The 22659-nt window shown below is 34.0% G+C and overlaps 4 protein-coding genes across 7 annotated transcripts in view; all 4 read left to right on the forward strand.

Annotated features, from left to right (window-relative positions):
• LOC140811770 (guanosine nucleotide diphosphate dissociation inhibitor At5g09550) overlaps positions 1–2186 on the forward strand; it is an 89049-nt gene extending 86863 nt beyond the window's left edge. For both annotated transcript variants that reach the window (XM_073169840.1, XM_073169839.1), the window contains 7 exons: positions 492–572; positions 663–725; positions 948–1049; positions 1174–1298; positions 1401–1611; positions 1742–1816; positions 1898–2186. In XM_073169840.1, coding sequence (XP_073025941.1) covers positions 492–572; positions 663–725; positions 948–1049; positions 1174–1298; positions 1401–1611; positions 1742–1816; positions 1898–1951 — 711 coding nt within the window. In that variant the 3' untranslated portion in view covers positions 1952–2186. The remainder of the gene's footprint in view (positions 1–491; positions 573–662; positions 726–947; positions 1050–1173; positions 1299–1400; positions 1612–1741; positions 1817–1897) is intronic.
• Positions 2187–9187: 7001 nt separating this feature from the next.
• On the forward strand, positions 9188–15057 carry LOC140813050 (terpene synthase 10-like). Its single transcript, XM_073171462.1, is given in 8 exon segments — positions 9188–9544; positions 9635–9896; positions 10111–10282; positions 10284–10499; positions 11139–11357; positions 13315–13453; positions 13587–13835; positions 14568–15057. Coding segments are annotated over 8 exon segments (1812 nt in total). The 5' UTR covers positions 9188–9307; the 3' UTR covers positions 14886–15057.
• Positions 15058–17662: 2605 nt separating this feature from the next.
• LOC140812126 (GATA transcription factor 24-like) lies at positions 17663–21230 on the forward strand. Of its 3 annotated transcripts, none has more exons than XM_073170330.1 (7): positions 17664–18037; positions 18273–18356; positions 18449–18582; positions 19292–19396; positions 19587–19695; positions 20666–21016; positions 21089–21230. In XM_073170330.1, the coding sequence occupies exons 1-7, from the start codon at positions 17735–17737 to the stop codon at positions 21218–21220; spliced, it is 1218 nt and encodes a 405-aa protein (XP_073026431.1). In that variant the 5' UTR covers positions 17664–17734; the 3' UTR covers positions 21221–21230. The 3 variants fall into 3 exon arrangements, with proteins under 3 accessions (XP_073026433.1, XP_073026431.1, XP_073026432.1); XM_073170331.1 differs by having other exon boundaries at positions 17665–18037; positions 19590–19695; XM_073170332.1 differs by lacking the exon at positions 18273–18356 and having other exon boundaries at positions 17663–18037.
• Positions 21231–22218, forward strand: LOC140812127 (uncharacterized). Its single transcript, XM_073170334.1, has 2 exons — positions 21231–21538; positions 21613–22218. Exons 1-2 carry the CDS (start codon positions 21260–21262, stop codon positions 22132–22134), a joined length of 801 nt encoding a protein of 266 aa, XP_073026435.1. The 5' UTR covers positions 21231–21259; the 3' UTR covers positions 22135–22218.
• The last annotated feature ends 441 nt before the right edge of the window (positions 22219–22659 follow it).

Here is a 22659-nt window from a genome sequence, read left to right on the forward strand (position 1 = left end):
AATATTTTGAGAAAAGGTCAGACAGATAAAAAATGTATGATTGATATTATTTTCTTAGTAAAACTATTTTATTTAATTACGTGTAAAATGATATTTTTGTGGATGATAATTAGATTGGAGTATTTTTTAAAAATTATAGAATATAATATATTCGATGAAAAGATTCTATAATAATATAGTAATTTACGGGGGTGAAAAAATGATATAAATGTGATGATTATGTTGGAAGGTGTAGATAATGATGGAAATGTATTTTCGTGGAAATGATTACAGTTAAGAAGAAGATATTTGAGTCTGTTTTTGTATTTGGACAATAGATTTGGGGAATTAAAAATTTTGAGTACACTTTCTGATGGACTAGCTGTATGTGGTTCGAATTTGATATCTCTCATAGACATTATTTTTTTATAAAAAAATTTAATATTTCCTTTTGCAAAGTTTTTCTTACTGAAGAGGTAGTGTTTAATAACTATTATTTTAATCTCGAAAAGCTGTATGCCGAATCTTTGGCACGTTTCCAAGCGGGATCCCCATACATCTATCCATTGTATGGACTGGGAGAATTGCCTCAGGTTTGTGTGCTTCTTTATATCATTTTCATGTTTAAAGCCATTCTACTTTAGTTGGTGCATGATTGAGCACGCATGTATCACAATTCACAGGCATTTGCACGGTTAAGTGCTGTTTATGGTGGAACATACATGCTGAACAAGCCACAATGTAAGGTAATGGTTACCAGAACATGTCTTCCCTTGGTATTATTCTCAATCTTCAAATCTTCTTTGATGAAGAAATTAAACAGTTGCAAGATTACTTTTGTTTATAGAATCTGTTTTCAGTAGAGGCTTCAGCTTTCATGTTTATTGTACCCTGATTCCAATGCAAACATGAGAGGTGTTCCTTGCGTTTCAATCCATCTAATTGTTTTAGATTTTTCGATTTTACAGGTGGAGTTTGGTGCAGATGGAAAGGTAATTGGAGTAACCTCTGAAGGAGAAACTGCTAAATGCAAGAAGGTCGTCTGCGATCCTACATATTTACCTGATAAGGTAACTTTAAGTTCCAGCCAACTACTAATTAGAATGACGCATAACAAAAAAAAAGGCAAGTTCATGTGTTGGACGTTCTTGATCTCCACGAAACTAGTGTAAATATGAATGCCTGTATCCACAGGTTCATAAGGTTGGAAAGGTTGCTCGTGCTATTTGTATCATGAGTCACCCAATCCCAGACACCAATGAGTCTCACTCAGCCCAAGTCATTCTACCACAGAAGCAACTTGGTCGTAAATCAGATATGTGTGTCCGTGAACTTCCTGATGTCGTATTTTCATTATATGAAAAACTCTTGTTTATCTTAATCATGTTTGTCTCAAGTTGGTCATGTCTCTTATGCTGAAGGTATCTGTTCTGCTGCTCATATGCTCACAACGTGGCTCCTAAAGGAAAATATATAGCATTTGTTTCTGCAGAAGCAGAAACTGACAACCCAGAGGTCGAACTAAAGCCTGGTGTGGACCTTCTCGGACCAATTGACGAAATCTTTTATGAGACCTACGACACATTTGTACCCACCAACGACAACGATGCTGACAATTGTTACATATCTAAGGTGTTATGCTTCTGTCTGTTTTCCTATATATTTTTGTGTCAAAACTGACATCACATACATACATGCGTGCATGTGACCTCATTTAACAATTTCTTATAAAAAAACTCATTCTCTTTATCGTGTGTTTCAGAGTTATGATGCGACGACACACTTTGAATCCACGGTTACTGATGTGTTGGCCATGTACACGAAGATAACTGGAAAGGTATTTCACGAACTAGTGAATTTGATCTGTCAAGATTACAGAGAAACTTCTTGATTTTATGCAACTCACTATGATTTTTAGGCCCTCGATTTGTCGGTGGACCTGAGTTCGGCCAGTGCTGGTGCTGAAGAATAAGCATCTTTTAACGTCCTCTAAATTTCATGGATTACCAACTTTTATTTCTAATATATGGACAACTTGAGTACGTGATTTTGTTAAGAATATTCATTTCCTTGAAATAGATCAGGACAAGTGTGTTAGGTCCCCGTAGCAGCTTCATTGTTCTACTCTTTGTTTCTTGAGTAGTTTTTCCTTCCCGTCGGAATGCATGTTCGAACATCGATCTTCGACTGTCAAGCCAACTTTCTTTTGTATGAGTTTTTGCTGAATCTCGCCTTAGTTTAATTTCATAAAAGCATTGGGGAGTTGAAGTCAAAATCTGTTTGTTTCTGTTCCACACATTTTTCTTCTTCAATTGGTAGGCATTAATTGATAATATATTGGAAGGCAATGACTCTACGTCTCTCTTGAAAAACGATTGAAAGGTAGAGTTTTGGACAACATACAAAACTTAAATATATTGTTAAATTGCGTTTTCTATTCTATGTATTTATCTTGTTGTGGTTTTGATCATCTATATTATAAAATTCCAATATTAGTAATGTATTTTTCAATTTCCCTATAACTCTGGTCTTTTTACCCGAGATTGTTGATAATACACTGTACGAGTCATCGTCATTTTTTCGAGAAAAATACTATATTACAAAAATAACGGATTAAGACTGAATTTTAACAATGTGCAATCAATGATCTATACTTGGTGGGGTTGTGGTACAATTGTACAAAATGTATGGCATCCACGTATATAATATTTCACAACAAGAATGTAAATTATGGGGCAAACATGATGGGGCCGGACTAGTGAATTATGATCATAAGTTCCAGCCCACGTTAATCACGTCTATTGTCGTGTTCAGGTAAGAATTGTGTGGTGGATTTATTTTATTTCTCGATTTAAATAATGTTATTTTTTATTTTTCGACCAGAAATTGTGCCTAAATCCACCTCAAATATACATATATATATATATATATATATATATATATATATATATATATGTATATTTAAATCCACCTCAAATATACATATATATATATATATATATATATATATATATATATATATATATATATAAAATATATATATAAAAGATAGGCTGATGTAATCCTTGGGGCATAAGCGAGTTGATCAGACTTGAAGTGACGTTGGTTGATTCTCCCTACTTCTTCGTTCGATTATCGTATGGAGCATATTCCACACTAAAATAATGTGGAGTATGTTCTCGAGATCAGTGTTTTTTGTCATCTCCTTCGAATCTCTGCTTACTCGTGAACATCCTTCAATTTACTTTTTCGTCTGGGTTAAGAGGAGTGGCGGAGCCAAATTATTATTTCTATCTGGGCTAGAATTTTGTAAGATAAGGTTGAGTTAGTATTGGTAAATGGAATCTCCGGACTATCGAAAAATTAGACTAAATTTTATATACAAAAAATAGAGGGAAAAAAAGATAGGTCTATTATAAAATAAATAAAACTAGATCTATACTTGCAGGGGTCGATCAATCGCGCGTTTTATACTAGAAGCGTGCAAGCCTCATTAAACATTAAACTTGCTATATGTTTCATAATATTATGTAGGAAACAAATTATTAATATTATTAATTATTATTATATGTTTACGATTTATAATATATATAATATATGATATATACAGAAAATTCTACTTTTAAACTTTAAATATGGTAAAAACGATATATTAATTTGAGCCGATTGAGAGATAAAAGAATAAAGACAAAATTTGTGTGAGACGGTCACGGATCGTATTTTGTGAGACATATATCTTATTTGGGTCATCCATAAATATTACTTTTTATGTTAATAGTTTTACTTTTTATTGTGAATATCAGTATGATTGACTCGTCTCATAGATAAAAAATTGTGAGATCGTCTCATAAGAAATCTACTAAAAAATACAAGTAATAATGGTTTAAAGACAATCATTTGAGAAACCAAAAAAATATATTGAAGGTTCATTTCACATTTGGAAAAATTGACCAAATTTGAAATCATAAATAGCTCGAAAATGAGGAGATCCAGTCTTATCCAATATTAAAAAAAGGAAAAAATCTTATCCATCGTAGAAGCCACATATATTTTTTTCAAGAATTAAAAATTCTTACCCATTGTAGAAGCCACATATTTTTTTTTTCTTTCATAATTATATATTTTTAGACTATTATTTATGCACGTAAGATTGTCTCATGAGATTTTTTTGTGTTCAGACTCGCAAAAAATCCAATTCCAAGTTATTGGCATTTTGCATTGTTTACTTCGTTCAAAATTTGAATAAATTAAAGTATTTTAAAAAAATCTTGAATATGGTAATTTAAAGCCAAAACATGTCAACATTTTAAATTTGGGAGTTTAAGAGAGGCCAAAATCCATCCGATATTAATATATAAATTAGAGAAATTTTTTTAGCTTAAGAACAATATTGTTTTTTAATTTCCTCAATTTCAAATAATAATATCTTCTTTATTATTATTTTTTCAAAACTAATAATATGTTTTCAGGACACCCGCATTCGTTATTGTTATAACACCACACATGCCACATACAAATTACATTAACACATCTATTCTCCCACATTCATTTTAACATTCACATTCATTATTTGTAGGTCCCGCTGTCCACTCATTCATCTTATTATTATTTTAAATTAAATAAATTCAATTTCAATTTTTTTAATAAATTAAAATTATTATTATTTTATATTAATAATAATATGTTTTTATATATTTAGTACGTAAAATAATTTAATTTTATGAGTGTCATTTATTTAAAATTAAACATTTATTATAAACCTAAAATAAAACGGTACAACATATAATAAATGAAAATTACAATGAATGAAAACTATAACAAATGAAAATTACAATAATCGAAAATTACAATAACTAGAAATTAAATATTTCATCTCCCCCTAATCTCTTGACATAGATGTTCGTAGATGATAAGTTGCTCATATGTCATTTGCGAATTATCCTTCGAAAGGATTGTATATTCCTTTAGTTGAACTTTGGCCATAGCAGCTTTTGCTTTCATCTCCTCTACTTCGAGTTGTTTTTGTTTTATTTCAACTTTAAATTTTTTCATGCTTGTATATTTAGTAAACTTTGCAAACATATTGTCCAAGTTTGTTGTCATACACTCTATGTCCGATCTCGTTTTACCTTATCCCTTTCTTTTTGCTGCCTTCTGACCCATTGGACGATTTTCCTCTTCGTTTAGGTCTACATGTAGACTCGCATCTTGGTTGGATGAGGTGTTGCTTGCTCCCGACTCCGAGGTCCTTGCCTTCTTCGTGCTAACAAGGTGATCAACGGACTGTGGAGTAAACATTGGACGGTCTTTTACGATCCTCCACACATGCTCAAGATTAAATGCGATGCCGTTATTTTCCTCACGATATTTTTCATACGCAAACCGTAGTATATCCTCATCACTATGGCCGCTACAATATGCACTATAAATACTATTGTAATTTTCATTGAAGCGATATACTTTTTATAGATGGTATTGTGCCAGTGCGATCGTATGACACTTGCACTTCTATTGAGTGTACCTGCTGTAAAGATCCGATTTTTCATACCATATGATTAATAAGTGTAAGGAATTTTTAGCATAGGATTTTTAGTATTTTGAATAAGGTTATGCTTATGGAGAATATTGTTGAAAATCCTTGGTATCAAGTTAATAATATTTACTCTAATGCACGAGTATTTTCGAAAATTGGAGTAAGGGATCTACAAGATTTGGGATATCATACCAATTAGAAGAATTAAGGCATGAATAATGCTAGATAATTTCGAAATTCCCTTAGATTGAATGCCAAGATTTTTGTGAAGATTAGATGCTTGGTTATTTGGAAGGAAATCATCAAAATTTTGCACCAAAATCGTTGGATCTAGCCACCATATTTTCAAGCTAAATCAAGGGCCATGAGATCAAGGAATCTCACAACTTAGGGAAACATATTTTCAAAATTAAGCAAGGGGATTGAAGCCAAATTTTGAGAGATTTGAAGCAGAGTTTGGTAGGATTTTTGTGCCAAAATTAGATCAATCTCCCTCACCTATAAATACCACACCATCTCTACTCATTCTCCACCCCAAATTTTCGAAATCCTTTTCTGAATAATCTCGAATTACAGCAGCCTCCCCTTAGCCAAAATATTGCCCAAAAATCGTCCCGAAGTTAGACCAAGAGTCGAATATGAGGCGCTGTCCGAGCAAGAGTAAGAAGCGATCCAATTCTCGAAGCCAAACACCTACGTTTCTAGCATAAATACATACTGTAAGTGGGCTATTTTTAAATCTTAAAATTTCGGTTGATGCATATGTGATTTTTCGGTTTTTTAAAATACAGTCGAGTACATGTTCTTTTCTACTCCTTTTCTTGTGTCGAATTGCCATATTGTTTTAAGCACTGTGAGGAGTCGACTGTATATGGGTGGGAATCCCAACCATGACATACCCTTATGCGGTGGGGGATATAACCGCTATACGGCCCCGCCCTTTAGAGGAGTAAAAATTAGGGACTGACTTCAGTAAACCATAGAAAGTTAGATAAATCACAGTGGCTGGTAAATGTTATGCATGTTTATGAGGTATGTACGCAAGTCACGTGTTTCGAAATTTATGCATATTGTTTTATTGTGCTCGATTTTCCCCCAGTTGCTGAGTATTTCCAAATACTCACCCCCCTTACAACCCTTCCCAGATAAGCTTGAAGAAGAAATTGAGGAGGAAGAATCTGAGCAGTTCTGGGGATGATGAATACTCAAGAAATTAGATTAAGTTTAAGTTTATCATTGTTATGCAGTTTACGTTTCCGCATTAACTCTGTCGTCTTTTTGAGATTTCGGTTTTGTAAAGACAATGTTTATTTCATTGAAATTATGATATATAAAATGGTTCGGTTTACACTGTGCTACGAAAGGCTTGTTGTTTCGATTGGATGATTGTTAAACAACGCCGGTGTCAAATCTCGAGTTTCGGGATGTGACACCTGCGGGACGATTGTCATTGTAGTAGCTTGCAACACGTCCCCAGAAAGCTTCCGCCTTTTGATCATTGCCGATGATTGGGTCATCGCTGATAGTGAGAAACGATCTCGCTAAGACCTCGTCTTCAACATTTCTCCAGGTTGACCATATTTTTCTACCCTCAGCTCCAGAATCCACATTCTCCAAATTTACGACTTCAATTGGGGATTCACGGTCGGACAATTGAGTCTCTGGGATGAAAGTCAGAGTGGCCGGTTCATTTTCCGTCTGAGAAATAAATGGCATACTGGTTGCATGTAGATTAGATGGATAGTTTGGTGGATATGAATTATATGGATAATTTGGTGGATATGAATTATAAGGATAATTTGGTGGATATGGATTTTGTGGATAATTTGGTGGGTATGGAAAATATGGATAATTTGGTGGAATTTGCGAATTTTGGGAAGAAGTATTTTCTTCCGGCTTTTTTTGAAAATTCACGAAATTTCTAAAAAACTCTCGGTAATTTTCATCCATTTCGGAACAAATTAGGATTTAAGAATTTTTTTAAAAAAAGAATTTGAGATGATGAAAATAGAAGAGAAAAGATTTTTGGAGTGAAGAATAATATGTTTTGATGTTTGAAATAATTTGTATAGTGTGTGAATATTTATAGATGAATATATTATTTTTTTATTACACTAGCCGTTAATTAGCTGTTAAAACAATTTTTAACTTTTATAAATAAAAACAACCGTTTGTTTTTAATTGAACATTATTTTTAATTTATTTTAATATCTGAATTTCTTTTTAAAAAATGAAAATTTGAAATTTAAAACAATACATTAATTAACATTAAATAAGGAAAAATCATCACGTGTGTGGGCCCGTGTTCAGCGACGGTTTGTAAAAATCAGTCGTAAATAACGATGGTTTTTCAAAAACCGTCGTGTCCAATTTTTTTTAAAAAATAAGCGGACATGAACGCCCCCTTTATAACGCCTTCTCACAATGGAGAAAGGGAACACCTATTTTACACCCATTGTGGTTGCTCTTATAAAACCATGAAATTTAGAATCTTCTTATAAATTAGTCAAAAAAAATACGCGTACGAAATCCCCATGTCCCCTTCGACGGATATGGGTGTTTCTTGCCAACACATGCAATTAAATAATCGTGTTCATTTATTGAAGATCGAGAGATCCAGAAAGCTTCACTCCACAGATATTATATGATCTTTATTTTATTTTATTCAAAAATAAATACCGACTATGATAAAATTCAAGATATGTTATTAGAAATTAAACAAGTCTAATCAGTACCAAATAGGAAGAAATATTATGTAACATTTTTTAGTAACAATATGTGTACCATCAATAAAATCCGATCACATATATTGATTATGAAAAATTAAAGAAAGTTATAATTCATTGATTAGAAATGTTAAAAGAGAATCTTATTAAAAAAAAAAGTAAATCTATTGTGAGACGGTCACACGATATTTATTCATGAAACGAGTCAACCTTTCTCACATTTCCAATAAAAAGTAATATTTTTAGTGTAACGCCCCGGATTCGACAGGAGCTCATCACATAAGAGCTCTAAAGTTAATAGTGTTTGATTTGAAGCCATTCTGGGATCAGTGACCCATTGAGAAGTTTCTTAGGATACGTGTGAGTGAAGGCATAAGTACGTTAGAAAGATTGTCTTGGTACAGTGTGTAGAATCTGGGGCATTACATTTTGCCTAAAAAAATAATATTTTTTAATGAATGATCAAAATAGAATATCTGTATCACAAAATTAACTCGTGAGACCATCTCACAATAGTTTTTGTTTATAAAGAATGATGCATAAGATTTTTTGTGTTTGTATAATAATATAATTAGCGGCATAAACTTGTCCGATAAGTAAAATCCAAGCTTAGTCTAAGAGTATGTACACTAGTAGATCTTGTCATATCGTCCAAGATTTATATATTTATTTATATAGTCAGAACTTGCAACCGTTACATTTCATCACGCGCGAGATAAATCTTGAACTAAGACAAATAATTTATAAACCACGTTAATCAGATAAAAATATTTTATAATATATGTAACATAATATGATTATATTTTTTTAAGATAGACCAACTCGATTGTTCAATAATATATATACTATAAAATTTAGTGAAACCGATCGATTAACTGTAACATTATATGATATATTAAAATTGGAATGTGAGTATATATATACGTATATATATCATCATTTCACCGCTAAGTTGTGCACTTGTCACACAGTGAAAGTACAGCTTATTTCTAATAGTAGAAAGTAGTGTAGCAGTAGCCCTATCCATTCAACACCCAAAACGAGGAAAAAGATAACAAAGTTCTCATAAATGGCTAAAATGTTAATGCGTACACTAAATTTTCTGATCGAGCAACCCAAAAATCTTGGGACTTTTGAAAGGAAACTGGCTTCAAAAATTTCCCCTTCATCTTCAAAAACCCTTATTTCTTGCTCTGCGAGTACTGCGCCGTCTTGCGATGAAGCATTATCGAACCGGCGCTCCGCAAATTACAAGCCTCCCATTTGGGATTTCGATTTTATACAGTCGTTGAGCAGTGAATACGCTGTAATATATATAGTTTATATTGGTGCTGCAGGCTAGCTGCATGTCTTACTTGAAGATTTCACTTACTGCATTCTCGTGTATTTTCTGTAGGACGAGAGGTACGCGACGAGGGCCTGTGAACTGAAGGAGCAAGTGAAAATAATGCTCGAGGGTCGAGATTTGTTGGCCGTTGATCAGTTGGAAGTGATCGATGATTTACAAAAAATGGGAATATGTTACCATTTTGAGGAGGAAATCGAGAAAATTTTGACGTCCATTTATGAAAGAAGGTTTGCCAAGGAAACTGGGGATTTGTACTCCACGGCTCTTCAGTTCAGACTCCTAAGGCAACATGGTTTCCTTGTCTCTCAGGGTATTTTTTTTTTTCAATTTACAACTAAATCTGAATCAAGACTCCAAATATTAGTTTATATATATATATATATATATATATATATATATATATATATGAGCTAATACAAAAAATGTATATAATATTAATTTCAACAACATTTCTCAAAGCAATTGCCATGGATCGGAACACCCTAAATGAATACAAACAATGCTAGCTTGTCGATGAATTGCAGAGATATTCAATCGTTTCAAGAATGAGAAGGGCGAATTCGAGTCTTGTCATGGCGAAGATACTATGGGATTACTCCAATTGTATGAAGCTTCTCACTTGTTGACAGAAGGTGAAGAAACCTTGGAGGCAGCAAGAGAATTTGCCACCTTTTTTCTGAACAAGAATCTTGAAGATCAGGGGTAATGGAATTGCTGATCAAAATCTATCTTTGTTGGTTTGCCATTCTTTGGAAATGCCACTTCATTGGAGGGTCCCAAGGCCAAATGCAAGATGGTTCATAGAAGAATATGGGAAGAGACAAGATATGAACCCTATTTTGCTTGAGTTTGCAAAATTGGATTTCAATATTGTTCAAGCAGCACACCAAAAAGAACTCAAGCATGTCTCAAGGTACACGATCATACACAGTTAGTTTCACTTGGCTCCAATATAATTAATTGGCTGACATTGTAGCGCCCCAAATTTGACGACTGTCCTTGTTCACGCACCCTGAAAACTTCTTAGAGGGTCACCCATCTCAAAATTATATCAAGTCAAGCACGCTTAACTTTAGAGTTATTATGTGATGAGCTACCGAAAAGAATATATACTTTTTTTATATGAGTAGTACCGATCAAATCTTTTAAGCCTCCTCAACTGCACAGTCTCATACCTAAACAGTTTCGGAATCCCTCTCCTTCCGGTGTAAGATCGGTTCATTCACGTTCCCTCTGCCTAAAAAGTTACCAAGAGCCGCTCATTATCCGTGCAACCTCATGACACCGACGATCACCTCTTCCAATTCTATCCCGGACCTCATGATCATTTTCTCGTCGACATATACGATACAATTTTTTATTTTTTTAAAAAAAGACGTGGTTTACCAAGAAAAAGGACGGGTGTCATAACTCGAAAAGGCTCAATTATTTGCTCTATGGTGTCAAGTAATAGTTTAATATTATATATATATATATATATATAAACCTGTCTTTTCAGTTAAAAATATATTTTAAATTTAATAGGAAATTGAGCTTTTGGCCTTTCTCGCAGATGGTGGAAAAGAACGGGGCTTGTTGAAAAGTTGCCTTTCGCAAGGGATAGACTTGTGGAGTGTTATTTTTGGAACATCGGTTGGCTCTCCGGCCCTCAAAATGGATATTCAAGAATCACTCTTTCTAAGGTTAATTCGTTAATAACAATTTTGGATGATATATTTGACGTCTATGGTACCTTGGAGGAACTGCAGCTCTTAAATGATGTCATTCAAAGGTCAGGATTCGAAACTTTAAATTACATTCACACAGCCAAGGAAAAAATAGTTTTTTTTTCCTATTTAACTTGTTCAATTTTGGATTTTGTTAACTAAATTTTCAAAGTTTGTCTTTCATACACTAACTTTTAATTTCGGTTATTTTGATCCAATTGTTGACGTGATACTGGAAAATATTGACGTTACAATAGAAATATTGACTGTTACAATGGAAATATTGCTGATGTAGTACCGAAAATTGCTTATTTGTTAGATTTCATTTCAACAATTAGACCAAAACATCCGAAAATTAAAATTTATTGTACGAAAACCAAAATTTGAAAGTTTAATGATCTGAAACTAAAAGATAAAAAAATTAATGAACCAAAAAAATCAATTTCCTCGTAGGCAAAGGTAAATTGAAATAAAGGAGAATAAAAACTAGCTTTCGAAAATATATAAATGTAATGCCTCGGATTTGATGATTGTCCTCACTACACTAACACAGGTTTTTTCATCGTGTTTATGTCATCACTCACACACATCCTAGGAAACTTCATAGTGAGTCGTCCAAGCACTCTTAACATTGAAGTTCTTACGTGATAATCAGCTAGCTCCCGATAAAAATATGCACCTTGTTGATATGAGTATTATCAATCAAATATTTGAAGTCATGTTCAATTATACAGTCCCATATCTGTGTAGTCCTGGAATCCCTCTCATTCCGATGTGAGATCGGTTTATTCATGTTCTCTTCGCTTAAAGCCTGTCAGGAGATACACATTGTTCATGCAACCTCTTGATACCGACGATCATTCCACACCATCTTCAGTCTCGGGCGTCACATGAAAATTTCCGAATTTTACAATAAATCCATTCCGATTCTTTGTTTAAAATCTTATATTATGTTAAGGGTAGTTGCATGGGAACTTGGGAAATAGCAAAATCAGTCAACTATAATTTGGCCTAAGAGTGATTTTAGACTTTTAACAGGTAAAATTTCAGTTTTTGTTCGATAATTTGATTTTTTTTGTAATTTTAATTATTTTTTCGCTGGAGCACTAATATAACACCCCGTACATCGACAATACACAACGCCACATAAGTGACAACATGCATCATATTAGTCTATGTAAGTTTTTCAGGAAAAAACTTACAAAAGAAACAAAGTGTGTGAATTAACATTGAAATTTGACCAGTTACCATTCAAAATAATCTAATTTATAAAACCAATTTTATAATTTTTCTTTTGGAATGATTGATGTCTATCCATCCATCCATTACCAGTCTACCACTTTAGTTAAAATAAGAAAAAAAGTTACAATTTTAGTAATGTAAGATGCATATTTTGGGTTTTAGACATGTAAATTGTCAAAGTTGGTTGTTTATATAATAACTTGATTTTCTTTTCTTTTTTTTGGGTTCTTTTTTGCCCAAAACCACTAAATTTATCGGATATTGCTTATTTGACAGTGATGCTCAAACTAATATTACACATTAATATATACATGAACAAAAATAAAATAAACGAATTTTTCTTCTTACATTTTGAAATATTGAGGGTCATTTTGCTCTATTTTCTCTTTTCTTTTTAATCATATGAATTCTAATATGAGTTTTATTCTCGCTAGATAGATGTGCCACATAAAAAATAAGCTGTATCAAACAAATCATATTCATGGATTTAGTGGTTTCAGACAAAAAATGACCAAAACAAAAAAAACTATGTTACCATACAAAACCAAACTGTGACAAGTTAGATGACTAAAACCTAAAATATGTCAACTTATTGACTAAAATAGTAATTTTCTCTTACAAAATATTTCTTAATACTTAGTTACTAGGGATGATTTATATTTTTGGGGAAAACTATTAAAACTTGTATATACCTTTTTTTTCACTTAACTTTCAGTCTCAAATTAACCATTATATGTGCAAATTGATCCAAAATTTTCTATTTCAATTTGCATATTTCAGATGGAATATTGAAGCAATGGATCAACTCCCAAACTACATGCAGATGTGCTATCTAGCACTCAATAATTCAGTCAACGAAGCGGCCTATCATGTTCTCAAAGAACAAGGACTTGTAATCATCCCTTATTTAAGAAAATTGGTAGGCAAACGAAATTTAAATCCATGTACCTGAAACCCATAAATTCAAATCTGTCTATCCAAACAAAACTTAAATATCATTCGATGCGCGCTTCATGCGCACGCTAACGATATTAAGTTTTGAGATCTTGTAGTGGAAAGATTTGAGCAAAACATATATACAAGAGGCGAATTGGTACTCCAAAGGCTACACACCAAGATTGGAAGAATACATGAATAGTGCATGGATTTCGGTATCGACTCCTTTGATGCTCGGGTTTGCCTTTATTCTAATGGCTAATACAACACACATGGAGGCTGTTTCAAATTTTTTGAACTATCATAACGTGATTAGATGGTCGGGAACACTTGTTAGACTTGCTAACGATTTAGGAACATCCAAGGTATGTCTTATATGTGAATAATTATTTTGCGAAATTGCATGAATCTTCATGTACCTTAGTCTGTTTTGGTTTTTGATCTTATAAATAGTCAAAGTTTAATGGTTCTGGTCTAATAAAAAAAATCTTTTAGTCATTTTACATGTGAGTGCTCAGGAGCGGATCTAGGATTTCGACACTGAGGGCCGCTTAGTTTATTTTACGACGGTTTTCTCAACAATCGTCGCGGATTTTGCGACGGTTTTTGTCACAACCGTCGCTAAGCCAAAAAAAAAAAAGAAAGAGGGATCAGGTTTCGAAATCGGGTGGAGCAAACGTTATAATTGGCATTAGCCACTGAGATACATGGACGTATCATTCATTTTGGGAGGACCATGTATATATATATTTGTTTATATATTTAGTTTAAAAAAAATTAATATATACTAAAATTTTTTTTTAAATTTTTTGGGGGGGCCGTGGCCCCCGTTCGCCCTACACTAAATCCGCCCCTGTGAGTGCTGACATGACGTCGAATATTATTGGCGTAACACTTTGAAACTACTAGCATGACGATGGATATTGATTACATATATAATGTCATATCTAAAAAGAAAAATTATATATGTTAGTCCTTTAATGGTATTGAATTCTTCCCTAGCAAAACAAGTGATCATCTCTACTGCAGATTTTCGCTTTCCGAATCCTCAGTGTTTTGCTATTTATTTGGTAACCATGCACTTGTGAACGAATTAGGATGAGATGGAACGAGGTGATGTACCAAAATCAGTCCAATGTTACATGAATCAAACTGGTGAATCCAAAGAAGTGGCAGAAGAACATGTGAGGGGTTTGATACGAACGACTTGGAAAAAGATGAACGAAGAATTACAAGCTACAGATTCTGTATTTTCGGATAAATTTATTAGAGGTGCTGCTGATCTTGGTAGAATGGCGATGTATATGTACCAGCATGGAGATGGACATGGCCATCAAAACCTTCAGATCAAGAAACGTATATCAAGTTTGCTCTTTGAGCCTATTGTGTTGCATGAAGGAAATGAATATAATTAGGAGTTAATTCGTTGAAGAGAGTTGCTGATTTTTTTAAATGATAGATTTTGTGGAATTATATGTTTCTATTGCTTTTTTAGAATTTCATGGAGTTCTAAAGATTTTCACGGACTGTTATATATTTATTTTGTAGGATTTTTATTGACATTTGTAATTTTTTTTTTTATTATTCTATGGATTTTGTAATTTGTGATTGTGATTTTTTATCTATTTTTTAAACTAGAATTTGAACGTGAATAACTTCTATTTATATATAAAAAATTAACAATATGATTTTACATGCATATCGTGCGGCTTAGTGATCAGCAGTCGGAAAGTAAAATGAATGGTGTTAATAATTAATATTTTAAATTATTGTAAAATATGATTAAATTAGAAATTAGAAAAAAATATGTTTTTGAAAAATCCAAAGAATAGGAAAAACATATTGATGAAAAAATAATGAATCAACTAATATTTGTATATAAATGTTTAATAGAAATGAAAGTGAGTATGTGAATTTGAAATATTTTTCAATTAAACGTCCATCCGATTTTTTTAGGTTGAATAATGTTGGATAATATGATTTAATTCTTGTACTCAATAAAATTTCACGCAATCATTAAAAATTATTGACAATTTGAATACTCTAGACTTTCGTACATTTTATAAAAGTCAATTTTGAATACCATATGAATTTTAAAAAATATACAAAAAATTCCTTTGAATTGGGATTATATAAAAATATATATTGAATTCTACGGATGATAATTTTCCGCATGTTACTTTTTACAAATTAGTAACACAAAATATAATGAATTTCAAAAGACAATATTATTGGGTAAAGTTGAAATTCATCCTAATTAATATGAAATACTATATAAATATATAAGAGATGCAATTGGAGTTTATGGTCTTACTTCTCTAATCAACAAAAATAAATTTGAAATTCATGAATTTTAAATATATCAATCCATGGGTAAATAAGATTCATTTTTTAAAAAATTATTTAAATAAACTTATGTAATTTTGCATGACTTCTCTCCTTAATATTAATAATGTGAATTAATTAAATAATAATATTATGATAAGATAAAAAAATAGATTTACAATTATAATAAGTATTTATGTATAATATTTAAATATAAGAAATAAATTAATACTAATATTATTATTAATAATAATAAAGAATAATAAAAAGTTAAATTTATAATCCAAAAATAAGGTAGCAATGTCATAATGAAGATAAAAATGATAATATTAATAATAAGAAATATGTATGTCGTGTTTATTTGTATTGTACTATTTTTTTATTTATAAATTGCAATTATGGATTAAAAAAATTAATTAAGAACAAACTAACATAATTTTGGATCCAACTCGGATGATAATAATGGAGAAAAAGTAATCTAATGATGTTGAAGATAATGACGTGGTTTGATTTTTTATGTTTATTAAACCATTGATTATTAATGTAATTATATATGTATTGTTTAAGTAATATCACTATTTATATATGTATTGGATTCTTATATCAATATTATTTAAGTAAAATTTAAGACATTTTTTGTCCATTCACTGGGTCGAGGATAGAAATTCTCCTATTAGAGAGAACCAGGGAGGGGGGTCGGGGATGGGTCGGGGATGGGATGAAATTTCATCGATTAGAAAGAGAATCAAGATGGGGGAGAGGACGAATAGGTCTCATGTGAGACCGTCTCACGGATCTCAATCTGTGAGACGGGTCAACCCTATCCATATTCACCATAAAAAGTAATACTCTTAGCATTAAAAGCAATACTTTTTCATAGATTACCCAAATAAAGATCCGTCTCACAAAATATGACCCGTGAGACCGTCTCACACAAGTTTTTGCCGGAGAGGACTAGGCCGAAGATATAACTTGGAGGCAGGAATGAGATGAAAACACGCCCTGAAGATATAACTCGGACACGACACGTTAAACTAAATAATTGTTTCTATTGGAATATTGAAATATCCACAAAGCTTCAGTCACAATGTTGATATTGATCTATTAATTAATATTTAATCTTCCTTCAAAATTTAATACAAATTAACTTTAAAAGATACTTTTACTACCTCAAAAATCATGTTTATTAAAAAATGAATACCCACACATTACTATATTTACATATCTTTATTTTTTTTATTATAATTTATTTTTTTTTCTCGACATGACGCCGTAATTGTATACATAACAAAATTTAATACAAATTATCTTTAAAAGATTAGGCATGTAATAATTGTGATCCCACGTAAACTTGTTTTTATCATACATTCTTGTATACATAACAAAAGCTTTAGCCTTCTTAAGGTTGAAGATTTTGGGTTTTCTACATAATTCTAAATCACAAAAACAACTGTTAGTTTTTCCTCAATTATAAATGCTTTAACTAGAAGACGTCGCTGCCAGCAAACTACGTATATATGTTCGTATTTACATTATTAGTTGAAAAATGAAATTTTATAGTTGTGGGTTTTTTTAGGCAAAAACTTGTGTGAGACGATCTCAAGGGTTGTATTGTGAAGTGAAACATATATCTTATTTGAGTCATCACTTTTTATGCTAAGAATATTATTTTTTATTGTGAATGTCGATATGGTTGACCTGTCTTATATATAAAGATTTGTGAAACCGTCTCACAAGAGACCTATTATTTTAGTTTTATGTTTCTTTTTAAAGAATTTTGGGGTACCAATGTAATACATTAAAACGTTGAGGGCTAATATGTATTTATTTAGCAAAATAAGGCCGTAGATTTGTACTAAAATTGCTAACGAGTCCTCCCTTCCCCTTCGAGAGAATCGAAATAGAGTTGGACACCAATATCGTTAAATCTCCACATCCCATGTACGGACAGCCACATTCCTCCATGAACGGAGCCAACGTACAACACCTCCGGAAGCATGGTACAACTCGCGTCTGCAAGTATGAGATAGACGACGCCGTTCCATGTACCCACTCACCGCACGCGCTCCACGATTCCGGTGGAGGTGGGGTCATGGACGGTGTGGAGATGGTTGGCCCTCACGCGCGTAATTCGTGTTTGACCCCGGTTGTGGCGTCTGCCGGTGAGGATGTTAGTGCGGACCAGCCTACGCTGTCGTTTCACGGGAAAGTTTATGCCTTCGACTCCGCTACTCTGGAGAAGGTATTTTGCCTCTCATTCTGTTTTCCGTTTTAAGATTTTTCCTTGTACTGAATGGGAATGATCGCCTCAGATTTCCGTTGGTGAACTCGAGAATCTAAAGTGAGCGTAGGTTATTATGGTTCATTCATATTGTAATGTGATGTGAACCCGCGGTTTTGGGTATTTTATCAGTAGTTGGCTTTGTTCTTAGCTCGTATGTGACATTTTAAGCGGCCCCTCCCAAATTTATGTTTAGGTTCAGGCAGTTCTGTCACTGTTGGGCGGCTATGAAGTACCCACTGGTATTCCCACACCTGCGATGACTCCTCCAAACCAGCGGGTGTGGATATGTTAACTTGATTTTAATTTACTGAAATATCTTGACACGGCATGAATTTACGGCTGTAAAGACTTTTCCATTTGCCCTAATAGGGCTTGGCTGGCCAATTAAGAAGGTCAAGTCAACCACAAAGGGCTGCTTCTTTGAACCGTTTCCGAGAAAAGAGAAAAGAACGCTGCTTTGGTAAGAAGATTCGTTATAATGTGCGCAAGGAAGTTGCTCTCAGGTAATAAAAATATTAGAGAACGTTCAGTAGCAATTGGTGTGTTGTAATTGTTCTCATATTTAGGCTCTTATTTCTGCTTCTTCACTTATTGAAAAGCCAGCTATGTAAAATTTTCATTGATAACAGCACATATTGTAGTTTAGCTTCAGTTGTCAAACTTTTATTCTGACTGTTAAAATGCTTTTGCAATTTGCATAAAATGAGTCTTTGTGAATCACCTGATTCAGTGAACATTTAAGCATTAGGTGTGAAACAACACTAGGTAGTAATCTATTTTTTAAAGGGGGGAAGAATGTACATTTCTTCCATTTATCATTTCAATGGATGTGTTAATGTAACCTTTGTATTCCATTTAACATAAGTTTTTGTTTTCTTTTACACTGGTATGGTTGTCACTATGGGGTTAAAAACATGTCATACTATTCCTAAAAGACACAATATGTATTACAGAGCATTCTTATGTTCTACGAGATTAAGCTGCTTGCTATTTTTATATTCTTATGTAACAAGAGAGATTCTACATCAAGACATACTTCATAACTTTATGATGGTTTCAGAATTAAGATCTTGAATCATAATGTCTGGCTTTGGCGTGAGATTTAGTGTTGCTAGTTATCATATTTAAACATTAATGGTTAGCCCAACTCATTGTCCATGCTGATTTTAAGTCTGCATCTATGTATCATACATATGCTCTAAATTCTGCCAGGATGCAGCGCAATAAAGGTCAGTTTACATCATCCAAGTCAGTTCCTGAGGAACCGGGTTCATTCACTGCAGATTTCGATGGTGGCCAAGAAGAACAGGAGACCTTGTGAGTGTCATTTTCTCAATTCTGTGGTTTTGTTACTTGTTATTTGTTAAGCCCCGTTGTCCTCTTCCTGTTTTTCTTGTTATTTTACATAGCAGATAAATGCTTGCATTGAGCCACAGTGGAGACGCATTGATCTTTGTTCTGATTTGTTATTGGATTTTTAAGTATCGTTGGATCTCCTTGCCTATAGCAGATGTAGGCATTGTGGGATTAGTTCGAAGTCCACTCCTATGATGAGACGTGGGCCAGATGGACCAAGGACACTGTGCAATGCATGTGGTCTGAAGTGGGCCAACAAGGTGCTGTATATCACTGGTTTAGTTTATCTTACTTAATGTTGTTCAGGTTGCTATGAATTTGCTTTTTCCCTTGTGGAACTTACTGTGTTTCCTTGAAGTGGTCATAGGCACTTTATCTGCGTACTGTGAATTCTACTTTTAGGGATATGTTGACACCTTATCCAAGTAAAAATTAGTATGTATATATATGTACTTGTTCGTTTTAATAAACCAACCTTCACGACAAAAACTTGATATTTAATTCAGTCGTTCAACTCGCTATTTAAATTCAATGCTTATGTTTGTTCGTTATTGAGAACACTTGGCCACGGTAATAACACCTATCTTATGTGTTATATTACAACGCAAACTCTCCTTTTCAAGTCTTTGTTTTACCTGTTTCAAGTTATTTATAATACAGTAAATTCTTTGTTTGGTTCTGCTGGGATTGATGAGTTCATACATACATAAGAGTTTTATAGGATCGCTTTTAGTAAAATTCTTGACTGCTAATTTGACTTTTGAAAGGATGTTTCTAAATTCTGTTGTAACTTTGAAAGTGTCGTCTCTCTATAGTTTTTAACAAAATTTCCTGGAAATGATGCAGTGTCGTCTCTCTATTTTTTTAACAACATTTCCTTGTAATTCATCATTTCCAGTTTTTATAATTTTTGAGAAACCCAATGTGGTTATCTGTATTTAATATTACCCGTGGAAGAGAGTTGCCCTCCCTCATGTGCATTTAAAACCAGATTCAGCTCTTTGCTACATGCGAGTCAATTTATACATAAAAATCATATTTTCCTTTTCATATGGAAAAACACTTGGAATACAAAAAAGCAATAAAACCACTTATCGTGATGTCAGAATAAATTATCCTATGTGGATAACATTCAATTATACCAATTCTAGTCCATTCAAAAGTTTCTTATTGTTGAATAGATGCTATTAGTGCTCTAAATTACTCACATTGAAGCTTTTGCTGTTGCAGGGAGTACTACGAGACCTTTCAAAAGTTCCAATTGTTGACGTACAACCACATTTTATGAATGCCGTTGAGATTAAAAGCCATAGCATGAAGGCTGAAATGCTGAAGGCGATGAAGAGGAAGAAGGCTGAGCAATCAGAGGCTCCTCCCCACCTTTCTCCCGAGCCGCAGGAGAAGATTGCCAAGAAGAAGAAGGGCTCCGACCCTACTGTTACTGTGCAGAATATTTCTTCAGGGATCGGGGACTCCTCCTCTGGCAAGCAAAAAGAGCAGGGGGGCTCCTCGAAGAAAGACGTCTGGGCTGGTGGGAAGGGCCTTATGAATGCCGTTGAGATTAAAAGCCATAGCATGAAGGCTGAAATGCTGAAGCTGAAGGCCGATGAAGAAGGAGGGCCTATGAATCCGTGAGATAAAGCAAGCATGAAGGCTGAAATGCTGAAGGCGATGAAGAGGAAGATGCTGAGAAATCAGAGGCTCCATCCGCCTTCACCTTGCCCTCGCTCGAGCCACAGGAGAAGATTCTGCCGAGAAGAAGAAGGGCTCCGACCCTACGGTTGACTGTGCAGAATATTTCTCAGGGATCGGGGACTCTCTCATATGGCAAGGCAAAAAGGAGCAGGGGGGCTCTCGAAGAAAGACGTCTGGGCTGGTGGGAAGGGCCTTATGGTAGAGGTTCGAGACTCGGCTTCTCCGCCGAGTTGCCGAGTTCGGGTTGAGAGGCCCATTTATGGCCCAGAAGTTTCTCTCTTCCGGGACTCTTCGGGTCCGGTGGCATTGAGTTTATTGCAGAATTTGATTTCTGATGCTGACCTGCAGCTGGTAAAGAGGGCCTCCGATGAGGAGGTGGAAGAGCGGATGTCCCTCGGCTTTCTCCAGGCAAGTGTACTTCACATTTTCTTAATTATATTATCTTCGTGCACAATTTCACTTGTTTTATTTCCCTTCTGCAGGGTATATTATTTGCCGGGGAGCACTCCCTCCGTGCTAGTCATGTCCGAGCAGCCTCCCACAACCAACAAAAAGAGCTAGATGATGTGAGGGCACGGCACGCGGAGCTGATGGAGAAGCTCCGGGCCACAGAGGCTCGGGCAATGGGGGAGAAGGCATCTATTATGGCCGAGCTGGAGGAAGCTCGGAAGCGAACCGCCCTAGCGGAGCTGGAGAGTGCCCGGCTGGCCGAGAAAGCTGTTTGTTTGGGGGCTCAACTGCGAAGCCAACGGCTGGATGCCGAGACTCTTTGGGAAAAGAAGAAAGAAGACTTTATTAAGTCTCAGGAGTTCGATGCTCTCTGTTCAGAAAAGGTGTTGAAGTACTTCGAGCTTGGCTTCCAGGGTTGCTTGGCTCAATTTCGGGCCAACGGCTACTCGGAATTCGAGCACCCTGCTTCCTTCCTCAACTTAGAGAAGGCACTCGAGGATATGTTCAAGAGAGGCGAGCTTTCTGAGGAGGAAGTGTCCGAGGAGGAGTCTTAATTTTGCATGTCATTGTACTTTTGTTTTTATTTTTGTTTGTAATAGCTAGATCCTTTTATTCCAATGAAATCATTTTTTTTTTCATATTTAGTTTTCTTCCCCGAGTCACATATCCGAGTTACGAAAGAAAATGCTAAAAAAAAATTTCTAGTGTTGATACAATAATCCGAGAGGCGTCTACTTGAGCAAGATATGAAATGTTTAAAATTTCATCGTGTTGAATTATAATTCGAGCAAGGTGTCTGCTCAGGTAGGATGTTAAAATTTAAAATTTTTGGTAAGTATAAAAATTATAACCTGAGTAGGATATTCACTGAGTAAAATGTATAAAGTTAAAATTTCACTAAGTTTTGGATTTGTAACCCGTGCAGGGTATTCACCGAACAAAATGTCAAATCTTAAAATTTTGCTCAAGTTTTGGACTTTAACTCATGCAGGGTATACACCTGAGTAAGTTGTAAAATTTAGCCAAATATTGAACTTGTAATCCGTGCAAGATGTAAGAGATTAAAATTATAGCTAATG

The sequence above is a fragment of the Primulina eburnea genome, chromosome 14 (assembly GCF_022965805.1).
Source record: "Primulina eburnea isolate SZY01 chromosome 14, ASM2296580v1, whole genome shotgun sequence".
Classification (NCBI taxonomy): domain Eukaryota; kingdom Viridiplantae; phylum Streptophyta; class Magnoliopsida; order Lamiales; family Gesneriaceae; genus Primulina; species Primulina eburnea.

Excerpts from the sequence above, each read along its gene's own strand:
- LOC140812127 (XM_073170334.1), top strand. The coding sequence starts at position 21,260 with ATGGCAAGGCAAAAAGGAGCAGGGGGGCTCTCGAAGAAAGACGTCTGG. Across the intron at positions 21,539-21,612 it reads TGTCCCTCGGCTTTCTCCAG|GGTATATTATTTGCCGGGGA; the intron begins GCAAGTGTACTT and ends TCCCTTCTGCAG.
- LOC140812126 (XM_073170330.1), top strand. The coding sequence starts at position 17,735 with ATGTACGGACAGCCACATTCCTCCATGAACGGAGCCAACGTACAACAC. Across the intron at positions 19,397-19,586 it reads CAAGAAGAACAGGAGACCTT|CAGATGTAGGCATTGTGGGA; the intron begins GTGAGTGTCATT and ends CCTTGCCTATAG. Across the intron at positions 21,017-21,088 it reads TTAAAAGCCATAGCATGAAG|GCTGAAATGCTGAAGGCGAT; the intron begins GCTGAAATGCTG and ends GCAAGCATGAAG.